This window comes from Ischnura elegans, chromosome 3, assembly GCF_921293095.1.
Source record: "Ischnura elegans chromosome 3, ioIscEleg1.1, whole genome shotgun sequence".
Lineage (NCBI taxonomy): Eukaryota > Metazoa > Arthropoda > Insecta > Odonata > Coenagrionidae > Ischnura > Ischnura elegans.
The window spans coordinates 7,029,867-7,046,787 of NC_060248.1; the positions used below are offsets into that span (position 1 = coordinate 7,029,867).

The 16,921-nt window shown below is 40.8% G+C and overlaps 1 protein-coding gene and 1 long non-coding RNA gene across 2 annotated transcripts in view; one reads left to right on the forward strand and one right to left on the reverse strand.

The window, feature by feature from the left end:
- Window positions 1-16,921, forward strand: part of LOC124155398 — a 32,076-nt gene that overhangs the window by 6,815 nt on the left and 8,340 nt on the right. The window lies entirely within an intron of this gene.
- Window positions 13,001-16,921, reverse strand: part of LOC124155397 — a 69,870-nt gene continuing 65,949 nt past the window's right edge. Inside the window, exon 25 of the mRNA XM_046529178.1 lies at window positions 13,001-13,852. Within this exon, the coding sequence (XP_046385134.1) occupies window positions 13,076-13,852 (777 nt within the window). The 3' untranslated portion in view covers window positions 13,001-13,075. The remainder of the gene's footprint in view (window positions 13,853-16,921) is intronic.

A 16,921-nucleotide genomic window follows, 5' to 3' on the forward strand; every position in this document is an offset into this window, starting at 1 on the left:
GAGTGAAGAGTAACTCGGAACAAGTATTTCACAGACAATAAATCTTAAGTTGACCGTCACCGCTCCTACAGGCTTACTAAAGAAGCGGGCCAAGAAGTTGATGCGGTCACCGCTAGCCTACAGTACCTCCCTATAAGCCCTGAAGGTTATGTTTTCACATTACAACAAGCTTACATATTTGCACCAATCCCTCTATGATTTATTAACTGGCTAAACGGCACATGGTAATTATGATTTATATTTGAAATCTTTTATATTTGATATTATCTTTGAAAGAATTAAAAAAAACAAGGCTAAAAGCAGGGTTGGGGGTGCGTTGATTTACGTTAAAGAGGTGCGATTTCCAAAGATATCCTGAGGTAGTGCCTACTTCTATATGAACTAAAAAGTAATTTTTAAATGAGCATCAAAACAGTATTTAAGTGAAACTCTTTTATCTTCATATAACCATAGTTAACGCCTTATAACTTTAAAATCATATATTATAATTATTCAGCATCAGATTCTCCTGAATCCCACCCCTTCGCTTTCTGAGTCTTGCGACTCTATCATGACCAAGAGCCCACTAACTTCCTGCGGGAAATCTTTAAGGCCCCGGAATTTGTTCAATCCAGTCCCTAATGCACTAATAAGAGGAAGTGAAGGAATGTAACTGTCATTTCTCCAAAATAACAGTTTCATCGCGAACAAGTAAAATTCTCCAAAATTACAGTTTCATCGCGAACAAGCTCGCCATATTCTCTCGTAGAAATAAAAGAAATTCATGCTCAAAAAATTAATAAGCTTAACCCCCGCCTCTTTTTCCGGCGTCGCTATTTACTCCTCCTCTCACTTTCAAAAGACACGCCGCCTCTTTTTACCCCAAACCGCCCCTTCTTTTTTTCACTCTTCTCAACACCCCCTCCTCCCGTTTTGCTATGGTTCTTCCCCACGTGTCGTCATTTTACAGTTATTTTATTTTATTTATTTTAAAGAAATATAACCACATACAGCATATGCCATTTTATAGTGGCCAGGTAACAATACATAATATAGAGGACGAAGACGCAATATAACATGTAGAAAACAATAATTACATTTAGAAAAACAAAAGGACAACTAGAAACTGCAGTGACAGACTACTTCGGTGACAGATAGGATAGGGAAAGGCTTATGAAGGATTTCAATGGAAGTGCAAAGGGGTCGATGTGTGGAGGGAGTGAGTTCAACACAGAAGTAATGCGGTAGAAAAACGAACGTTTAGTGAGCGAAAGTCTAGGAATGGGCATGTGGATTAGGGGATGAGAACGGGTAGGGCGGGGTGGAACTTTAAAATTGATAAAAGAGAGCAATGCTGGGCAGTCGATGGTGGAATTGAGAATCTTATAAATAAGTTTTAAATCAGCCGTGAGCCTATGGGTAGTGAGATTGGGGATGAAGAGGGAGGAGAGAATAGCATTAGTGGACATGTTGCGTAAATGCGGTATTCTATTTTTTACTACATTGGCAAAGAAATTGCTGACACAGTCCAGGGATGAGAGGTTGGTTTGTGAAGAGATAGACCAGATGGGACAAGAGTAGGTAAGAATTGGAAGAATGATAGATGAAAAAAAAGTTCGAAGTGCCTGGGGGTCTTTAATTTCAGTGAAACGGAACAGGAGTCCTAAGAGGGACATTGCTTTAGACTTGATGGATTGTATGTGCGGAGAAATATTTAATTTATCATCAGTGATAATGCCTAGGTCCTTAGATGTTGATACACGTGACTAGACTGACTATATTATGACTAGAGTCCTCCATTCCAACGTGGGTTCTCCACATCCCGTAGTTGTATCTTTCCCCATTGTCTCTACTCTGTACGCCCGTTCCCACCCCCCCCCCCATCCTCAAAGATGTCAAATCCTCTCCTACTCCTTTCTCAAGGGTATAAAAGGGATGTGTTCAAGTGTCTTGTACCAGATGATGGGTCAGTGAGCCGAAACGCGTTGTACGCATTAAAAATTCTTGTGGAAAAGTGCTACGATCTTTCATTTACTTAAATTAAGTTTTGCCTCCTCGTCTCCGCGTAATCTGAAACAACTCTCCAGAATATTATTCAAATTCCTTTTACGAGCGTTCATGGTGTTCCCTTTTTTTCTCTACTATTTTTTCGTGGAATTCTCACCGCGATAACGATAAAAGACACAGGTGTGCAAAGAGCCAAACAGCAGCCTTCTTTCTGAAAACTTAAAGTAATAAATGGAAGGGAAAGCATGAAAGATTTAGAGTGGTGCCTCTTGTGACGTTTTTCTTTGCTTTGTTTCCCTCGGTAGCGCCCACTGACTCTCTTTTGTCTTAGTTGCTTCCGTACACAGCCGCGGAGGCCGCTGTCGGAAGGAGAGGGGGGAGGTCGCAACCCCCTCCAACCCCTCCATTGAAGGGAGTCGGCGAGAGTCGAAGGCAGAGAGGGAGGTTGATCGGGTGCGGCAGTCTGGGTCGGATTGTTTTTTTTTGCTGATCCACCTGTAAGCGTCTGGCGAGGCCGGTTAAAGTTGCGCGGTTGAGTTTTTTTTCCGAGTTCGGTAGTGGGTGATAGTCGGAGAAATTGTTTCGTTCGTTCCTTTATCTTTATAGTTTTTGTATCCCTTCCATCGCCCTGTCCTGTTTCCCAGCCTCTCTCGATTCCCCGTGATGAACAGGTGCACGAATAATTGTCCGTCACCACCTACTCTGAGGGAATCTCTCTATGAAAAAAAGTTATTCCCAAACCCCTCCTTCCACCCCTCCACATCTTCCGAGTGTGGGCGGAAGCCCTTAATTATCCACCCTGGCGCCCATCATACCGCCGACAACTCAACGAGCACTCCCGGGCAAACGCGACATCTTTGGCGCTCGACGCGGGGCCGACTGTAAGTAGAATCCACCCACTTCTTCATCCACGAGGTCGGCGATATTATGTTTTAGTTTAGATTATAGTTTTTTTGCTGGGTTCAACGTCGTGTCTCTATCCCTGTTGTTGATGCCTTACCGCTGTCCTCCCTGAATCTGTAGTCTCATTACCGACGGACACCGGGAAGCGAAGATTAGAACCCATTTTATCCTATGTGGTTGTTGTTTTAGCGGTTAGTCATGGAGGGTAAAGTAGGAACCTCGGGGATAAAAGATTTGCCCAAGGCTGAGGCGATAACATATTGAGAGAGGTTCGGTCTTCCATCGTCGGGAACGTCCGATCAGCTGCGCTCCGTGAATGTTGCAGAAATTTGACGCCTGAAGAAGCTCTCCCGCGAGAAGAAAGCATGCTTTCGAATTTTGTGCGTCAAATCATAGAATCGAAAGAGCGCTTCACGACGCCGTAGGTTGGGCGAAATTGGCCAGTAGAAAAGGGCTCTGCTGTTCTGACGAGGAGACTGAGAGCGTTGCCTCAATTTTAGAAGCTTACGACGAGTTTCAGGCCGATAATGATGCTTCCGATGTCATAATGCACCGTCTTGCTTCTGAAATTTTAAAGGGGAAAGCTCTACAATGGTGGAGAGTTAATAGGAATTCCCTCGGGACATTTTCTGCATTAAAGGATGGGCTTCGAGAAGCTTATCTACCATTAGATTATGACATCAGGCCAAGAAAGGATATGTTTGTACGCGCGCAAGGGACGGGCGAGAAAATTAATGAATTTCTCACTTGCATATCCGCGATGAATGGACGTTTGAGGCGACCCCTGCAAGAGAGTGAACTAGTTGAGTTGACTTACGGGAATTTGCACCCGGATTATCTCCAGCAAATTCCTCCTCATAATTTCTCTTCCACGAGGGAATTAATGCTCTTTGGACGAGCCGTAGAAGGGCAGCAAATAAAAAGAGAATCGCATATCCCCCCCCCCCCCCAACCAGTTGATATGGTTGATAAGGAATTCGGGTTTTTAAGGGTGAAACGCGTTGAATGTGATTCCGTTTTAGCTTCTGCCCAATCTCTGTGGAAAACAAACTGACCTCCATTATGAAATGCTGGAATTGTGACGCGGCCGATCATTTCTTTCGGCAATGCAAGAAATCTCTTTCAAAATTTTGCCATCGGTGCGGGAGAAAGGGGCAAACTGTTCCGACTTGCAGTTGTGCGGGAAACGCCGGGGCGACGTCTTAAATCCAGGCAGCAGGCGTCGTAAGTTTCGGCTCAAGCCGGTGGGCCTGGACAATAAATGGGACGATTGGTTAAAAACAGTTTGAGAAGTTAAGTGTAATTCGCCCTCCCACGCATTTTCTGTCACGAACCGAATCTTCGTGGAAGTCGAGATGTATGGTAGGTGTTGGCCCGCGTTGCTCGATACGGGAGCCTCCACAAATGCGACGGTTGAAAGATGGTTGGAAAATCTGAGCATTCAAATGCGCACGCGTAATAGAATATGTGCACTCGGAAGGAATACGATTGAAATGCAGTTTATTCGATAAAGTGTATCGTAAATATCATTACTTTCGATTAACAGCATTAATCGTTGCTTAGTTTGTTTAATAATTGCTATTTAATATGCATTGTTTTCGCAACGATACTAGGCAGACGAAAACGCTCATCTATTGGCTCCTCGGTATGTGACGTCATTCTGGTCTATCTCATCAGCGTGCAAGGTGTTTATCGTGTTATGATCGTGTTTATGATTCAATAAACTACGTATGCATTGGAAAAAGTTGGTGGATCTGATCTGTGTAAAGGGAAATACGTTTAAGTGCTTATTATGGAATCAGGTTTCGTGAGGGTTTCTTCAAATAATATCCCGAAGGTGGATGCTTCAATGATTGACCGTGCTGATTATGTTGGATTATACCTACATGCCTCGGCACGAAGTTTTAATGTTGAACTGGAGCTTTTTTGTTGTCTTGTCTCATTCATAATAAAGAGAAATGGACGGGAAACCTCATCGGAAATTAGGTCTAACATAAGTGAATTAAGTGAGATTGTTTACAGTAGGTAATTGGCCAAAAGTTTGTTAGCACGATTCGAAGGTTTATGGAAGTAAAAGTGCCGGTAGGTAGATAACTATCGATATTTGTATTATTGTCATTTCAAATACCGATCATAATTTAATCTATTTAACTATTTTCTATTCTATTATTATTTAACGTCACTATACGTTAATTTTAATGTCACTATAAATCTGCAAACGAACGCAAATGCGAGAACCGAGGAGTAAGAAATACGATTAGGTAGTTCGAGGTAGAAAAGTTGATAGAGTCTTGTCGTCAGCGTAACCGAGAAACAAATGAATTAAAAGATGTAGATGATGGCATGTACACACTTTAAATCTAGTTCATAAGGTATTCCATGGCTTCTTTCCAAACTCAGTATACGCAGTAGAGGGGCTCACCCTAAAGAACAAGGAATGCCTGAGAACACGTCGAACAAAATGATGTCACAGCCTTGAGAATATGGCCGACTGGTGTTTCAGCGCATCATTAATTTTGCAAATTTTAATAATTAATATCTCGCTTAAAAAGTACCGCTCTATTCTCAGACTCGGAATTTAGCCTAATTGAGGTGTAAATTCTTTTTTAAGATCACCTCCCAAAAATGTGCACATACTCCATTCGAAATGGCGGATAGTCGTCGGGCCTCCGTTATGAAGGCAGTGACTCTTCCTGTAAGCGTGAAAGAGGGGGTCGTATTAGCTCATTTAGACGTACTCCCCACTATTACCTATAGCCTAGTTCTGGGGGCGGATTTTTTGAAGAGTATTGGAGAAAGTTTGGATTTTTCCCGTCATGTGGTTAAGAGTGTCGATGGGACCAGAGTCCTCTGGATGGCAGTTCTCTACACTACTCCCTCATAGGGTCGCACTTAATACAACTTTGTAGTGTATTATCAACAATACAGAGGACTCTGGATGGGACTATTATTCTGGCGATAGTTTCGCGGGCTTCCTCCGTAGGGTTTAATTTACAATTTGAGAGGGTTAACCCTGAAAACAGTCACACGCCCGCCAAGGATATCGCCCTTGCGAGATATTTCGACTCAGAACTCAAACTATTCGATATCGTGCCGGGACGAACAAGCGTTATAATGCATAGAATGGGCCAGTTGCATAAAATTTGTTATGTATCAGATTTACATCGTTTCCCTTCATTTTTTTCCGTAGAATACGAAAATGTTGATATTAAAGTCGAAAAATTAATATTAAAGCTAAATATTAGCCTTAAAATACGTAAAAAAAAGAATTAAGGCGTCTGCTTGGCGGATGGCTCTTATGACGTAGAACCACTTGAAAATATCGTGAAGTGACCCGTTTGAAATGACTTTCAAAAATCGAATTTTTGAGCGCTGATTACTTAATAACGGCGCATTGAAAAAAATACCTGGAGTATTTTGTCACATGTCAATTTGATTATATTTTCATATACCAAAGTAAAAAAAATCATGCAACTGGCCCATTGTCTTAGAACGGGACGCCCCGATTAAACAGAGATATTATCCCGTCTCCCCTGTGATTCAGAGGGCTAAGACGCCCAGGTAGACAATATGCTGACTAATGGGGTAATCGAGCCTTCGAATAGCTCTTGGTCTTCTCCCGTCCTTCTAGTGCCGAAAAAGGATGACTTTAAAAGATTCGTCGTTGACTTTCGTAAGGTCAACAATGTGAGCAAAAAAGACGCTTATCCATTGCTATATATTTTTAATATCTTGAACGAACTCCGAGCAGGAAAGTACATTTCCACTTTATATTTGGAGAAAGGCTAATGGCAAGTAGAGTTAGAGGAGGAAAGCAGAGAGATAACGGCATTTACGATCCCAGGGCGTGGATTATACCATTTTAAAGTAATGCCTTTTGGTCTGCATAGCGCAGGAGCCACTTTTCAACGCTTAATGGGCGAAGTTATTGACGCAGAATTGGAACTTTATTCTTTGGCCTACTTAGACGATATTGTAGCGTCATTTCTACTTTTAAAGAGCACCTGTGTCACTTAAGAGAGGTTTTCAGTCGTTTGCGAAACACCGGTTTGAAAATAAATTTATATAAGTGTCAGTATGCGAAGTTGCGTCTGAAATTTTTAGGGCATATTGTTGGAAATGGCGAACTAGAAATGGACCCTGAGAAGGTTGATGCGGTAGTTAATTATCCGACCCCCACCAACGCAACGGAGCTGCGTATATTTTTGGGTTGGTATCGAAGGTTCGTTCCTTCTTTCGTCTCATACCGATCTCTTAAAGCAAAAGAATGCGAAATTTCGTTGGTCGGCGGAACAAGCGACTTCATTTGAAATATTAAAAACTTGCCTTGTGTCCGCCCCAATCCTTGCCTGCCCGCACTTTGATTTACCCTTCGTTGTCGAGTGTGACGCATCCATCCGGTGTGGGAATAGGGGGTGTTCTAACGCAGGAGATCCACGGAGAGGAACGCGTCATCGCTTATTGCTCGCGAACCCTTTCTACTGCTGAAAGGAATAATTATAGCGCGACTGAGCGTGAGTGATTAGCACTGTTATTCGCGGTGAACAAATTCAAGCCGTGTGTGGAAGGCTACCGTTTTAAGGTTATCACCGGCCACGCTTCGCTAAAGTGGTTGGCGAACTTTCCTAATCCACAAGGACGACTTGCGAGATGGATGTCTCGGTTGTAACAATACGACTGTGAGATAATCCATAATGGAGGCGGATATCGTGTGGTTCCTGACGCTATGTCGAGAATCGGGGCAATACAGAGTTCGGAATCTTCCGTCGTTGAGGATCCTTGGTACTCAAGTATCCTGCGGAAAGTGGAGGAGAGCCCTGACGATCATCCTGAGCTACGGATTTACTCGGGGAAATTGTACACTATAGAGACGTAAACGGAGCGTGGAAAAGTTTCGCTGAGACCCCAAAGTTTAGAGTAGAATAACTGCTCTTCGAGGGGCGGTCATCTTGGATGCTTTAAAACATTTCGGAGCATTCGTGACTTTTATTCGTGGCCGGGGTTTAGGAAAGATGTAAGCGATTTCGTTCGGCAATGCCGAACTTGTCAGCGCTTTAGGGTTGCGCAAGCGAAACCCTCAGGGCTTATGAAGCCACATGAAATGGTTCGCCGGTCGTGGCTTCAGATATAATAGGCTCCGTTCGCTCAAAGGAAACCGCTGCGTGCAAGTCTTTTTTGGATGCTAGCACTCGTTGGCCAGTTGACATACATTTACGTAGCCTGAAGACTACTCATGTAGCTCATTATTTGCGTACCGAAGTAATTAACCACCGGGGTTGCCCTGCAGTAATGTTGACTGACTGATAACGGTCCCCAATACGTGAGTCGAATTTTAAGAATAGGTTTGTCAATTGTTCGAGATCAAACTTCGTCTCACAGTTCCGTATGTTCCGCAAGCAAACCCGCGTGAAAGGGCGAACAAATCCATTATAAACAATGTTGTCGATTTTTTGCGAAAATAATCAGCGTCAAAGGGACGAATCTATTTCTGATTTAATGTTCGCTCTCAGGAGTTCTGTCTCGGAGACAACCGGCATCTCCCCAGCCGAGTTAAATTTCGGGAGGCAATACTACACTATTGCCTAAATGCATTGGCACAAAGAAGAGCGGTTACTGCTTGTTTAATTTGCCTTGCGAGCGCAATGGAGTAGTTTCCTTCATCAAAGAAAACGAAAGGCATTGATTGCGATTCCTTACCCACCATTAGTGTATTCATAATACACAAATTATTTGGTTTTTGAAATCCTAGTTTAGATTAATGGCAATGGTCCATTTTAACCGCATTTGAAAAAGGCCAGATAGGCGCCCATGCGATGCCACTCCACGTGACGTCACAGGGACCTAGTTTCTATACGGGTAAATAGAAGTTTTACGTTGTCTGAGATTACCAATGCATGCATGAGGCACAGAGCTCAGGGAAACATCTTTTAATAATCGCACATTAAAATTACCTAAGTTCGGAAAGTTTCCTTCGTTTGATAGTGTATTAATAATCCTTATTTAAGCCAAGCGCTACCTGCTAGCAGCCTGTGTCGTATCAGCGCTCAAGCCTCGCCTCAAGGTCACCTCACAGGGCGGCAGCTGGAACCAGAAATACGTCACACGGATTTTTCCCATCATTCCTACTTAGCCGTCGCGTTTTCGTGCGATTGAAAATTTTCACTTTTTGTTTAATAGCGAAAAATAGATATCGTCATTCGAAAATGTAAGAGCGTGAAATGCGTACTCCAGGAGTAATAATCTTTCGATTTAGGCAATAATAAATAATAGGAAACCACCCTATTATGCAAATAGAGCGAGGTGCTTTTTCTCCAAACCAAAACTACCAGCGGAAATTTCAGGTGCGTAAAAAAACAAATAACTGGTATTAGTTTTTGTTTCATAATCTTTCATTAACAGTCAGCGTTCTCAGTGAAAATTGCTTAGAAATAATACCTGGTCGCAATATTTTTCCAGGTATTACTGAAGAGGTTATTGAGAGGTTTTTGACCATTCTGAGAGCCTTAAGTATCCAGTGGACTTCCGATTGATTTATGGCGTTTCCGCGATTCCTTTCCTCTTTCACTGCTGCCCTTTATGTTGAGTCCTATTCATGGTATTTCGTGCCCCAACTGTACATAAGATTCTTCTCTATGGAGCGCCTGTTGGAAAAGCAGCAGTGCTATTGGGCAACTGTCGGAGGAGGCCCTTGAATCGAGGCCTTAGGATATTCGCAGGTTCCGGGATCAACATGACAGCAAATGTTTAAGAATGGTTTCATTCGAGGATATTTTTCAAATACTTTTTCTACATTCGCATCCAATAATACCGCAGTCAACAAGATCAAATCAGGAAAATGCGAAAGTATACAAAGAAACTAGGAATCTCCCTCCATCTGATTGACGAGTTCACAGAGTCGGACGGAAACAGCAATGATATTGATTGAGATGACGATGAACTTTAACTTTATTTATTCATGTAGGCATTGTTTCAATGTAATTAGTCATTCATTTCAGTCGGAAATATTTTTAAATTCCAAATGAAAACAATTAAAAAATACTTTTATAATTTCAGTGGAATACATTAATAAAATTCCTAACCTTACTATATGGGATACTGGATCGATACTACTTATCGACACATCACGGAAAATTTGTTCAAGGTTATGCATCGATGTTTCTAACTGATTGATGGTACTTGTAAGAATATAATAAGTACGGTAAAACGGGGTGAATAGAAACAATTTTCAACTTTGGTTTGAAATTTTGTATATTTGTAGTTGTTCCATATAAACAATTTTTTGCCCAAACACAGGTCTCTGTTAGACCTATTTGTTTATAGTATTTAATTTTTAAAATTTTATTTGATTTTAAAGAAAAAAATTAAAACATAGTATTTCTATTCACCCCGCAAATGGGGGTGAATAGAAACTGCTTCAATTTCATGTTTGTTTCTATTGATACGAATCGGGGGTGAATGGAAACAGTTAAATATGACATTTTTAATTTGTAAATGGATAAAAATAAATTTATCTGGTGATTTTTCCTGATATTGCGCGTTTATTTAAACGCGGAAGAATACCCGGAAAAATCACCAGATATCATCATAATCTCCGCGGAAGCCTACTTGAAATACAAATTTATTTCTCAACATAATGACTTAATTCAGTACATAAACAAAAGAAGTTAAATAACTGTAAGTAAACAAATTGAATAGGTAGACAGTTACAATTCAATGATTTGTTTCTATTCACCCCATAAATTCTGAAAACCTAACCTAAAAAATATGAATAATTTTTAAAATAATATTGTTAAAGTTAAGGCTTAAAAAAAGCTTCAATCTTTTATATGAATAATTAAACTATGTTTTTTACAGCTATTTACTTTTAAGAACACTACATATTCTGACTTACCTGGAAAGTTCAAAGTGGATAAAAAAACACAAGAATCACGTGGTAAAATTCAACATGACAAACAAACAGGAAACAGTGCTGCCAACCAAACAAACCATTATTTCACTTCATAGAGGTTACCTCGGTTACCTCAATAACCTCTATGTTTCACTTTCAGCCTAAAGTGTACCAACCTAAAAAAATAATAGTTGCCACTATTTACCCATAGTTATGTAGGAAATAGATTATATATAAAAAATGAAGTTTCGTTTCTATTCACCCCAATGTTTCTTTTCACCCCGTCCTACGGTACCTTACATGCAGCGATTTTAATATTTGAAGAAGGGTATCTATTTGACTGTTTCCGCCATATTGTTTCAGAGAAGGTCATGATTGGTCTACAGCAAAAATAACATTAGATTCGGATTTAGAATGTAAAAATCATTAAAATGTGGTAAAAAAAATAGAGCATCTACGATAAGTAATGACGGAGACATTAGTTTCGTCAAGCTCTTTTTGATTTTCGCCCGCTGTGCGCCGGCCGGCCGGCAGTTGGCGCTTCCGAAGCACGTTGTCCATTTTTGGGAAGTGTCGCCAATTTATAGGTTACTGGATGCTTTGTAATGGCGGGGTGTGAAGCGAAAGGGGCGGGGCGAAATTGCGCATCTAGCCATGTTACAAGGCCTCGCTATGAGGCCTATTCGTTGGCTGAATGATAATCTTGTCTCCTATCATATACAATATTTTAATATATCAATAATAGATAAAATTGTCACATGCAATTTTTACCTTAGCGCATGGAAGTGCAATATTAGGAACAGGAACACAGAACCGGTGCCAGGGACCATTGCCTTCTTGATGTATTTTTTGCTGATATGAAGGTCGTTCAATTTAAATTTGAAGAATCCAATCGCTGATATCGCGAACAAAACCAAAATTCAAAAGAAAAATAACCGTTCTCGAGAAATTATTCTTTCTTTTAGTGTGTTCTAGTGCTCAATTTGGCTCCTTTGACAAAACTTTAATGCGCCGAGGTTTTTGTTTATATGCTATGGCTTTACTGCAGTTCCACGGCTTAAAAAGAATGAAAACGGGTGCAAGTCGTTTCCTTACTTGCAATTGGGTGATTTCCTATTATTTTTATTGCCTACATCGAAATATTATACTCCTGGAGTACGTATTTCACGCTTTTAGATTTTTAAATTACGATATCAATTTTTCGCGATTAAATGAAAAGTGAAAATTTTCAAGCGCGCGAAAACGCGACGGATAAGTATGAATGCCGGGAAATCTCCGTGTGACGTCGTTCTGGTTCCCGCTGCCGCAAGTGAGGTGACCTTGGGGCGAGGCTTTGAGCGCTGATACGACGCAGGATGCTAGCAGGTAGCCGAGTACCCTGCTATCTGGTAGCGTTTGGCATAAGTAAGGATTATTAAGACCTTATCAAATGAAGAAAACTTTCCGACCGTAGGCAGCTTTAATAGGTGAATATTGAGACATGTTTCCCTGAGCTCTGTGCCTCATGCATGCATTAGTAATCTCAACAATGTAAAACTCCTATCTACTCGTATAGCATCTAGGTCCCTGTGACGTCACATGGAGTGGCATCGCATGGGCCCCCATCTGGCCTTTTTCAAAATTGTCTCACAAAATTTTTGTTTGAGCGTATTAATTTTCTACAATGGAACATATCATGAAATCGGACCCGGAACCACTACCTTATTGATTACCATTTCTGTTGATTTGATGACCATTTGTTTTAAATTGATGTCATACGAAGACAGATTCAGGTGAAAAATCGTATGAAGTGACAATTAATTTTTTTTAAACTTAAATCCGAAATACGATTCAAACAAGGGAATCGATCCTATCACTACATTCACGAATTTGTTTGCTGACGACACATGAAAAATGACTAGCACTCTACATCGTAGATAGAAGAAGTTCCCATTTGGCTCATTTCACAAAACTATGACACACCGAGGTTTTTTTATACGCCATGGCTTTATTGCAATTCGACGATTTAAAATGAATTAACACGAGTCCACTCGTTTACGCACCAATAATTTCCGCATCCATTATTTTATTGCGTACATTCCGGATCTGATTTCAGGAACATGTGGAACCGAATCTACCAATCTCTTGTAATAAAGGAGTTAATTTCAAGCTAACCCCTGACTTCGATGTGCGAATATGCTCCACAGTTCGTATTACAAAAATTAAATAAGAACAAAGCACACATTTTCTAATCAAATACCATTTTTTTATTCGTCTACCATTTATACAACAGGACTCCAAAAATACCTGCGTTACAAATTATCCTGAGTCGGTGTGACATTTCTTCATGTGGTTCTTCAAATTGTGACTCTGCGTGTACTGTTTACCACAATTGTCGCATTTGTATTTCATTTCACCCTTGTGTCTCTCCTTATGACGTGCTAGGCTAGTCACTGTGGACAACACAGCATCGCAAACATCGCACTTGTAACTCTTCTCCTTTGTGTGAGAATTCACGTGCTGCTCCAGGAAATTTTTCGTCCTGAATGCTTTATCACAAACGGAACATTTGAATGGTCGTTCGCCTGAATGAATCATACGATGACTCTTCAGCGCATACGGAGTTCCACATTTCCTACCACACACTTCGCAAGAGTATTTGTACTTCGTTTGTTTCAAATGCACAGTTCTGACATGTTGAGTAACATAAAATTTTGTGGTAAATGTTTTCCCGCATTTCTCACAAGGGTATATTTTATCTCTGTTATGACACTCCAAATGATGATTCAATCTTGATACAGTTATAAACTTTTTCCCACATAACTCACAGACATAATTTTTTTCACCATGAGTTTTTTTGTGACGATACAAAAGAGCAAATGATTTAAATGCCTTTCCGCACACATCACACTGAAAATTCCTCTCTGTTTGATGTACATCCATATGAGTTCTCAAATACTCCTTTCTATAGAATGCTTTTCCACACTCATTGCATTTGAAGCGATTCCCAAACCTGTGTTGATCCATGTGGTACCTGTATGTCCTCCATTGAAAGTACCTCTTGCCACACAAACTGCAATCATAAACACCTTTTTCCTGCAAAGAGAAAAAAATATTACATTCTTAGGATGCATTAAAAACATTATCAATTACAACGTGTTTGATATCTCGCTCTACCAATGTTTGAACACCAAAAAGAAAGCATTCGACTCAAACATTATTTGGGAGAGCATGAGTAAATGGATGTCCATAAAATAAGTTCTTACAGTGCTCAAATAAAAGCCATTCAATTCGGTTGAATGATAAGGTGTGGGAGGAAAAAAAATTCCCCCCCCCCCTTTGCTAGGGTCTTTGATTCAAAAAACGTTTTCTAGTTCCAAAATCTTTTTTCCATACCGCCAATTGTACCGAGCTATCAGGATGAACCATGGTGACGAGGGCACTCGAGTACTTTAGGAAATGTTCTATACTGGATATTTCACCTTGGCGGGGAATCGTAACTCTTCAGGACTCGAGAACCACGTTTCCGCGACCAGTTTGGGTAATAGGGTGGTTTCCTATTATTTTTTTCTTGCCTACATCGAAATATTATACTCCTGGAGTACGTATTTCACGCTTTTAGATTTTTAAATTACGATATCAATTTTTCGCGATTAAATGAAAAGTGAAAATTTTCAAGCGCGCGAAAACGCGACGGCTAAGTATGAATGCCGGGAAAAAAACTCCGCGTGACGACGCGTCGTTCTGCTTCCCGCTGCTGCAAGTGAGGTGACCTTGGGGCGAGGCTCTGCGCTGATACAACGCAGGATGCTAGCAGGTAGCTGAGTACCCTGCTATCTGGTAGCGCTTGGCTTAAATAAGGATTATTAATACCTTATCAAACGAAGAAAACTTTCCGACCTTAGGCAGTGTTAATAGGTGATTATTAAGACATGTTTCCCTGAGCTCTGTGCCTCATGCATCCATTGGTAACCTCAGACGATGTATAACTCCTATCTTCTCCTTTAGAAACTAGGTCCCTGTGACGTCACGTGGAGTGGCATCGCATGGGCGCCAATCTGGCCTTTTTCAAACGAGGTTAAAATTGACCCTTGCCATTCGTCTAAACCGGTATTTCTAAAACCAAATAATTTGTATATTATGAATACACTAATGCAGTGTAAGGAATCGCAATGAATGCCTTTTGTTTTCTTTGATGAAGGAAACTACTCTATTGCGCTCGCAAGGCAAATTAAACAAGCAGTAACCGCTCTTCTTTGTGCAGAAATCGATTCTGATATTTTAATGGATAGCAAAAGGGAGGTCACGTTACTTTTAAGTGTACTTACTGAAGCACTGTTATAAGGTCCTCGAGAAGTGAGACTTGCATGGTCATGAGATTGAGACACTCCTTAAACATACTCCTCTAACGCAACCCTCATTTCCCCTTTCATAAATTACGCATTCAGAATGCTGGACCCTGTGTGTACCTATACTATAATTTTGACCCATTAAGCAAACCAGGAATCCACTGCGTTGCAACGCACGTCATGGACTCGCAGCATGTTGAATATTTTCAACCCTATACCCCGTTTACACCAGGGACGCAGCTAGGAATTAAGGCTTTAGGGGGGGAGGGTTTTAGGTGCAACCGGGGTGTGTGGGGGTATGGAATACCCACCAGGATAAGCGGTAGGTGCGAGATTAGTAAATGGCGGAATTTTAAGATAAACGGTTCAAAATGCTGAGTTTTAAGGCTTTCTGAGAGATATTTTATTAATCCTTACACTATTCTATTAGTAATATTAATCCAATTAAGTAAAATGGATTAAACTTAAAAATTTCTCTGAGCTCTGGGGGGGGAGGTTTATCCTCCAAACCCCCTCCCTCGCTGCGCCACTGGTTTACCGACCACGATCGTAAACACGGTGCGTTTACACGTCTAAAAGTTACCATCGTAACTCAGTGCCGCCCTCGTTGAGGAATTGTGTGTGATAACAACTGTGTCAGATAACAACTGAAAACGTGACTGTGTGAGAAAATTGAAATCCATAAAATTAAGAAGCAAAATGATATTAACATATCCAACAGTTTTTAAATGAAATCAAAAGTTAATATTTTTAACCAGATTCGTTAAAATTAATTATGGATTACTTGTGTGCACTCCGCAATGATCATAAGCTACTTTATTTCGGGCTCACTTCCTCAAATATGCACTTATTCAGCTAAACGGATCCTATTATCCCCCAATGATGCCATTCATCCCCCGCCTGCTTTCCGCCTCCTACCGCAACACTGAGGCTAAATAACGACAAACAGTGTGAATATTCGCCAAGAGATGGAGCAACCGTCGTTAGAACCTCAACGCCGTAGAATAGGAACTAGGTCCTGCAAAGGTCCTATATACGCACTCTGGTCCCACATTTCCCAAAAACCACTATTCCCCACCCTTCAGTCCTCAGACCACCCCTCTAACGTTTCACTTCTACCCTCAACAAGCCTCTTGCACCCCAGGTAATTGCTCGCTCAGGTTTCGTGTTACGAAGACCACAAATCATTCAAAATAAAATATCGAGTTACACGAGAATAATAGAAACGTGTTTCACCCCCTCCCCCTTTCTCGACAATTAACCTTTTTCAATCAACCTTCTTCAAAGCTCCCAGTTTCTTGAGGACAAAAAAATGAGTCACCTATTGGGCCTAAACGTGTCTAACCATGACTTTCGGCAAATGCTGAGGTATCTTGATTGGATTGAAATATTCGTACTGTGCACAAAATTCAGGAGATAATGACTCCAAACTCGGTGTATTTATGAAATTTTAATGCATTCTAAGCGCGGAAGTAGTTCCCCGGGAAAAATTAAAATTGGAAGTGGAATGGATAGTACACGAAGTTATACAACAGGAGAAAATTCCACTGAAGTCTAATAAAATCGCAAAACCATTTCTTCCAGTTATGAAATTATAAAAAGTTACCGGAGGCAAAATCTGATGCATACGGTGAATTTCGTTACAATTGAAAGTTTAATTCTGTAATTTTAGTTATTGACTCGGAACAGATGTGCAACCGCATATTCTTTTGTTGACGGAAGAAAATTTTCCATTTCAAATGAGGGCGCTTGTGTTGATTTGTACCGTCAACCGGTCCAATAACGATGCATATTTCTCTCCTGTTATCGTTTATAC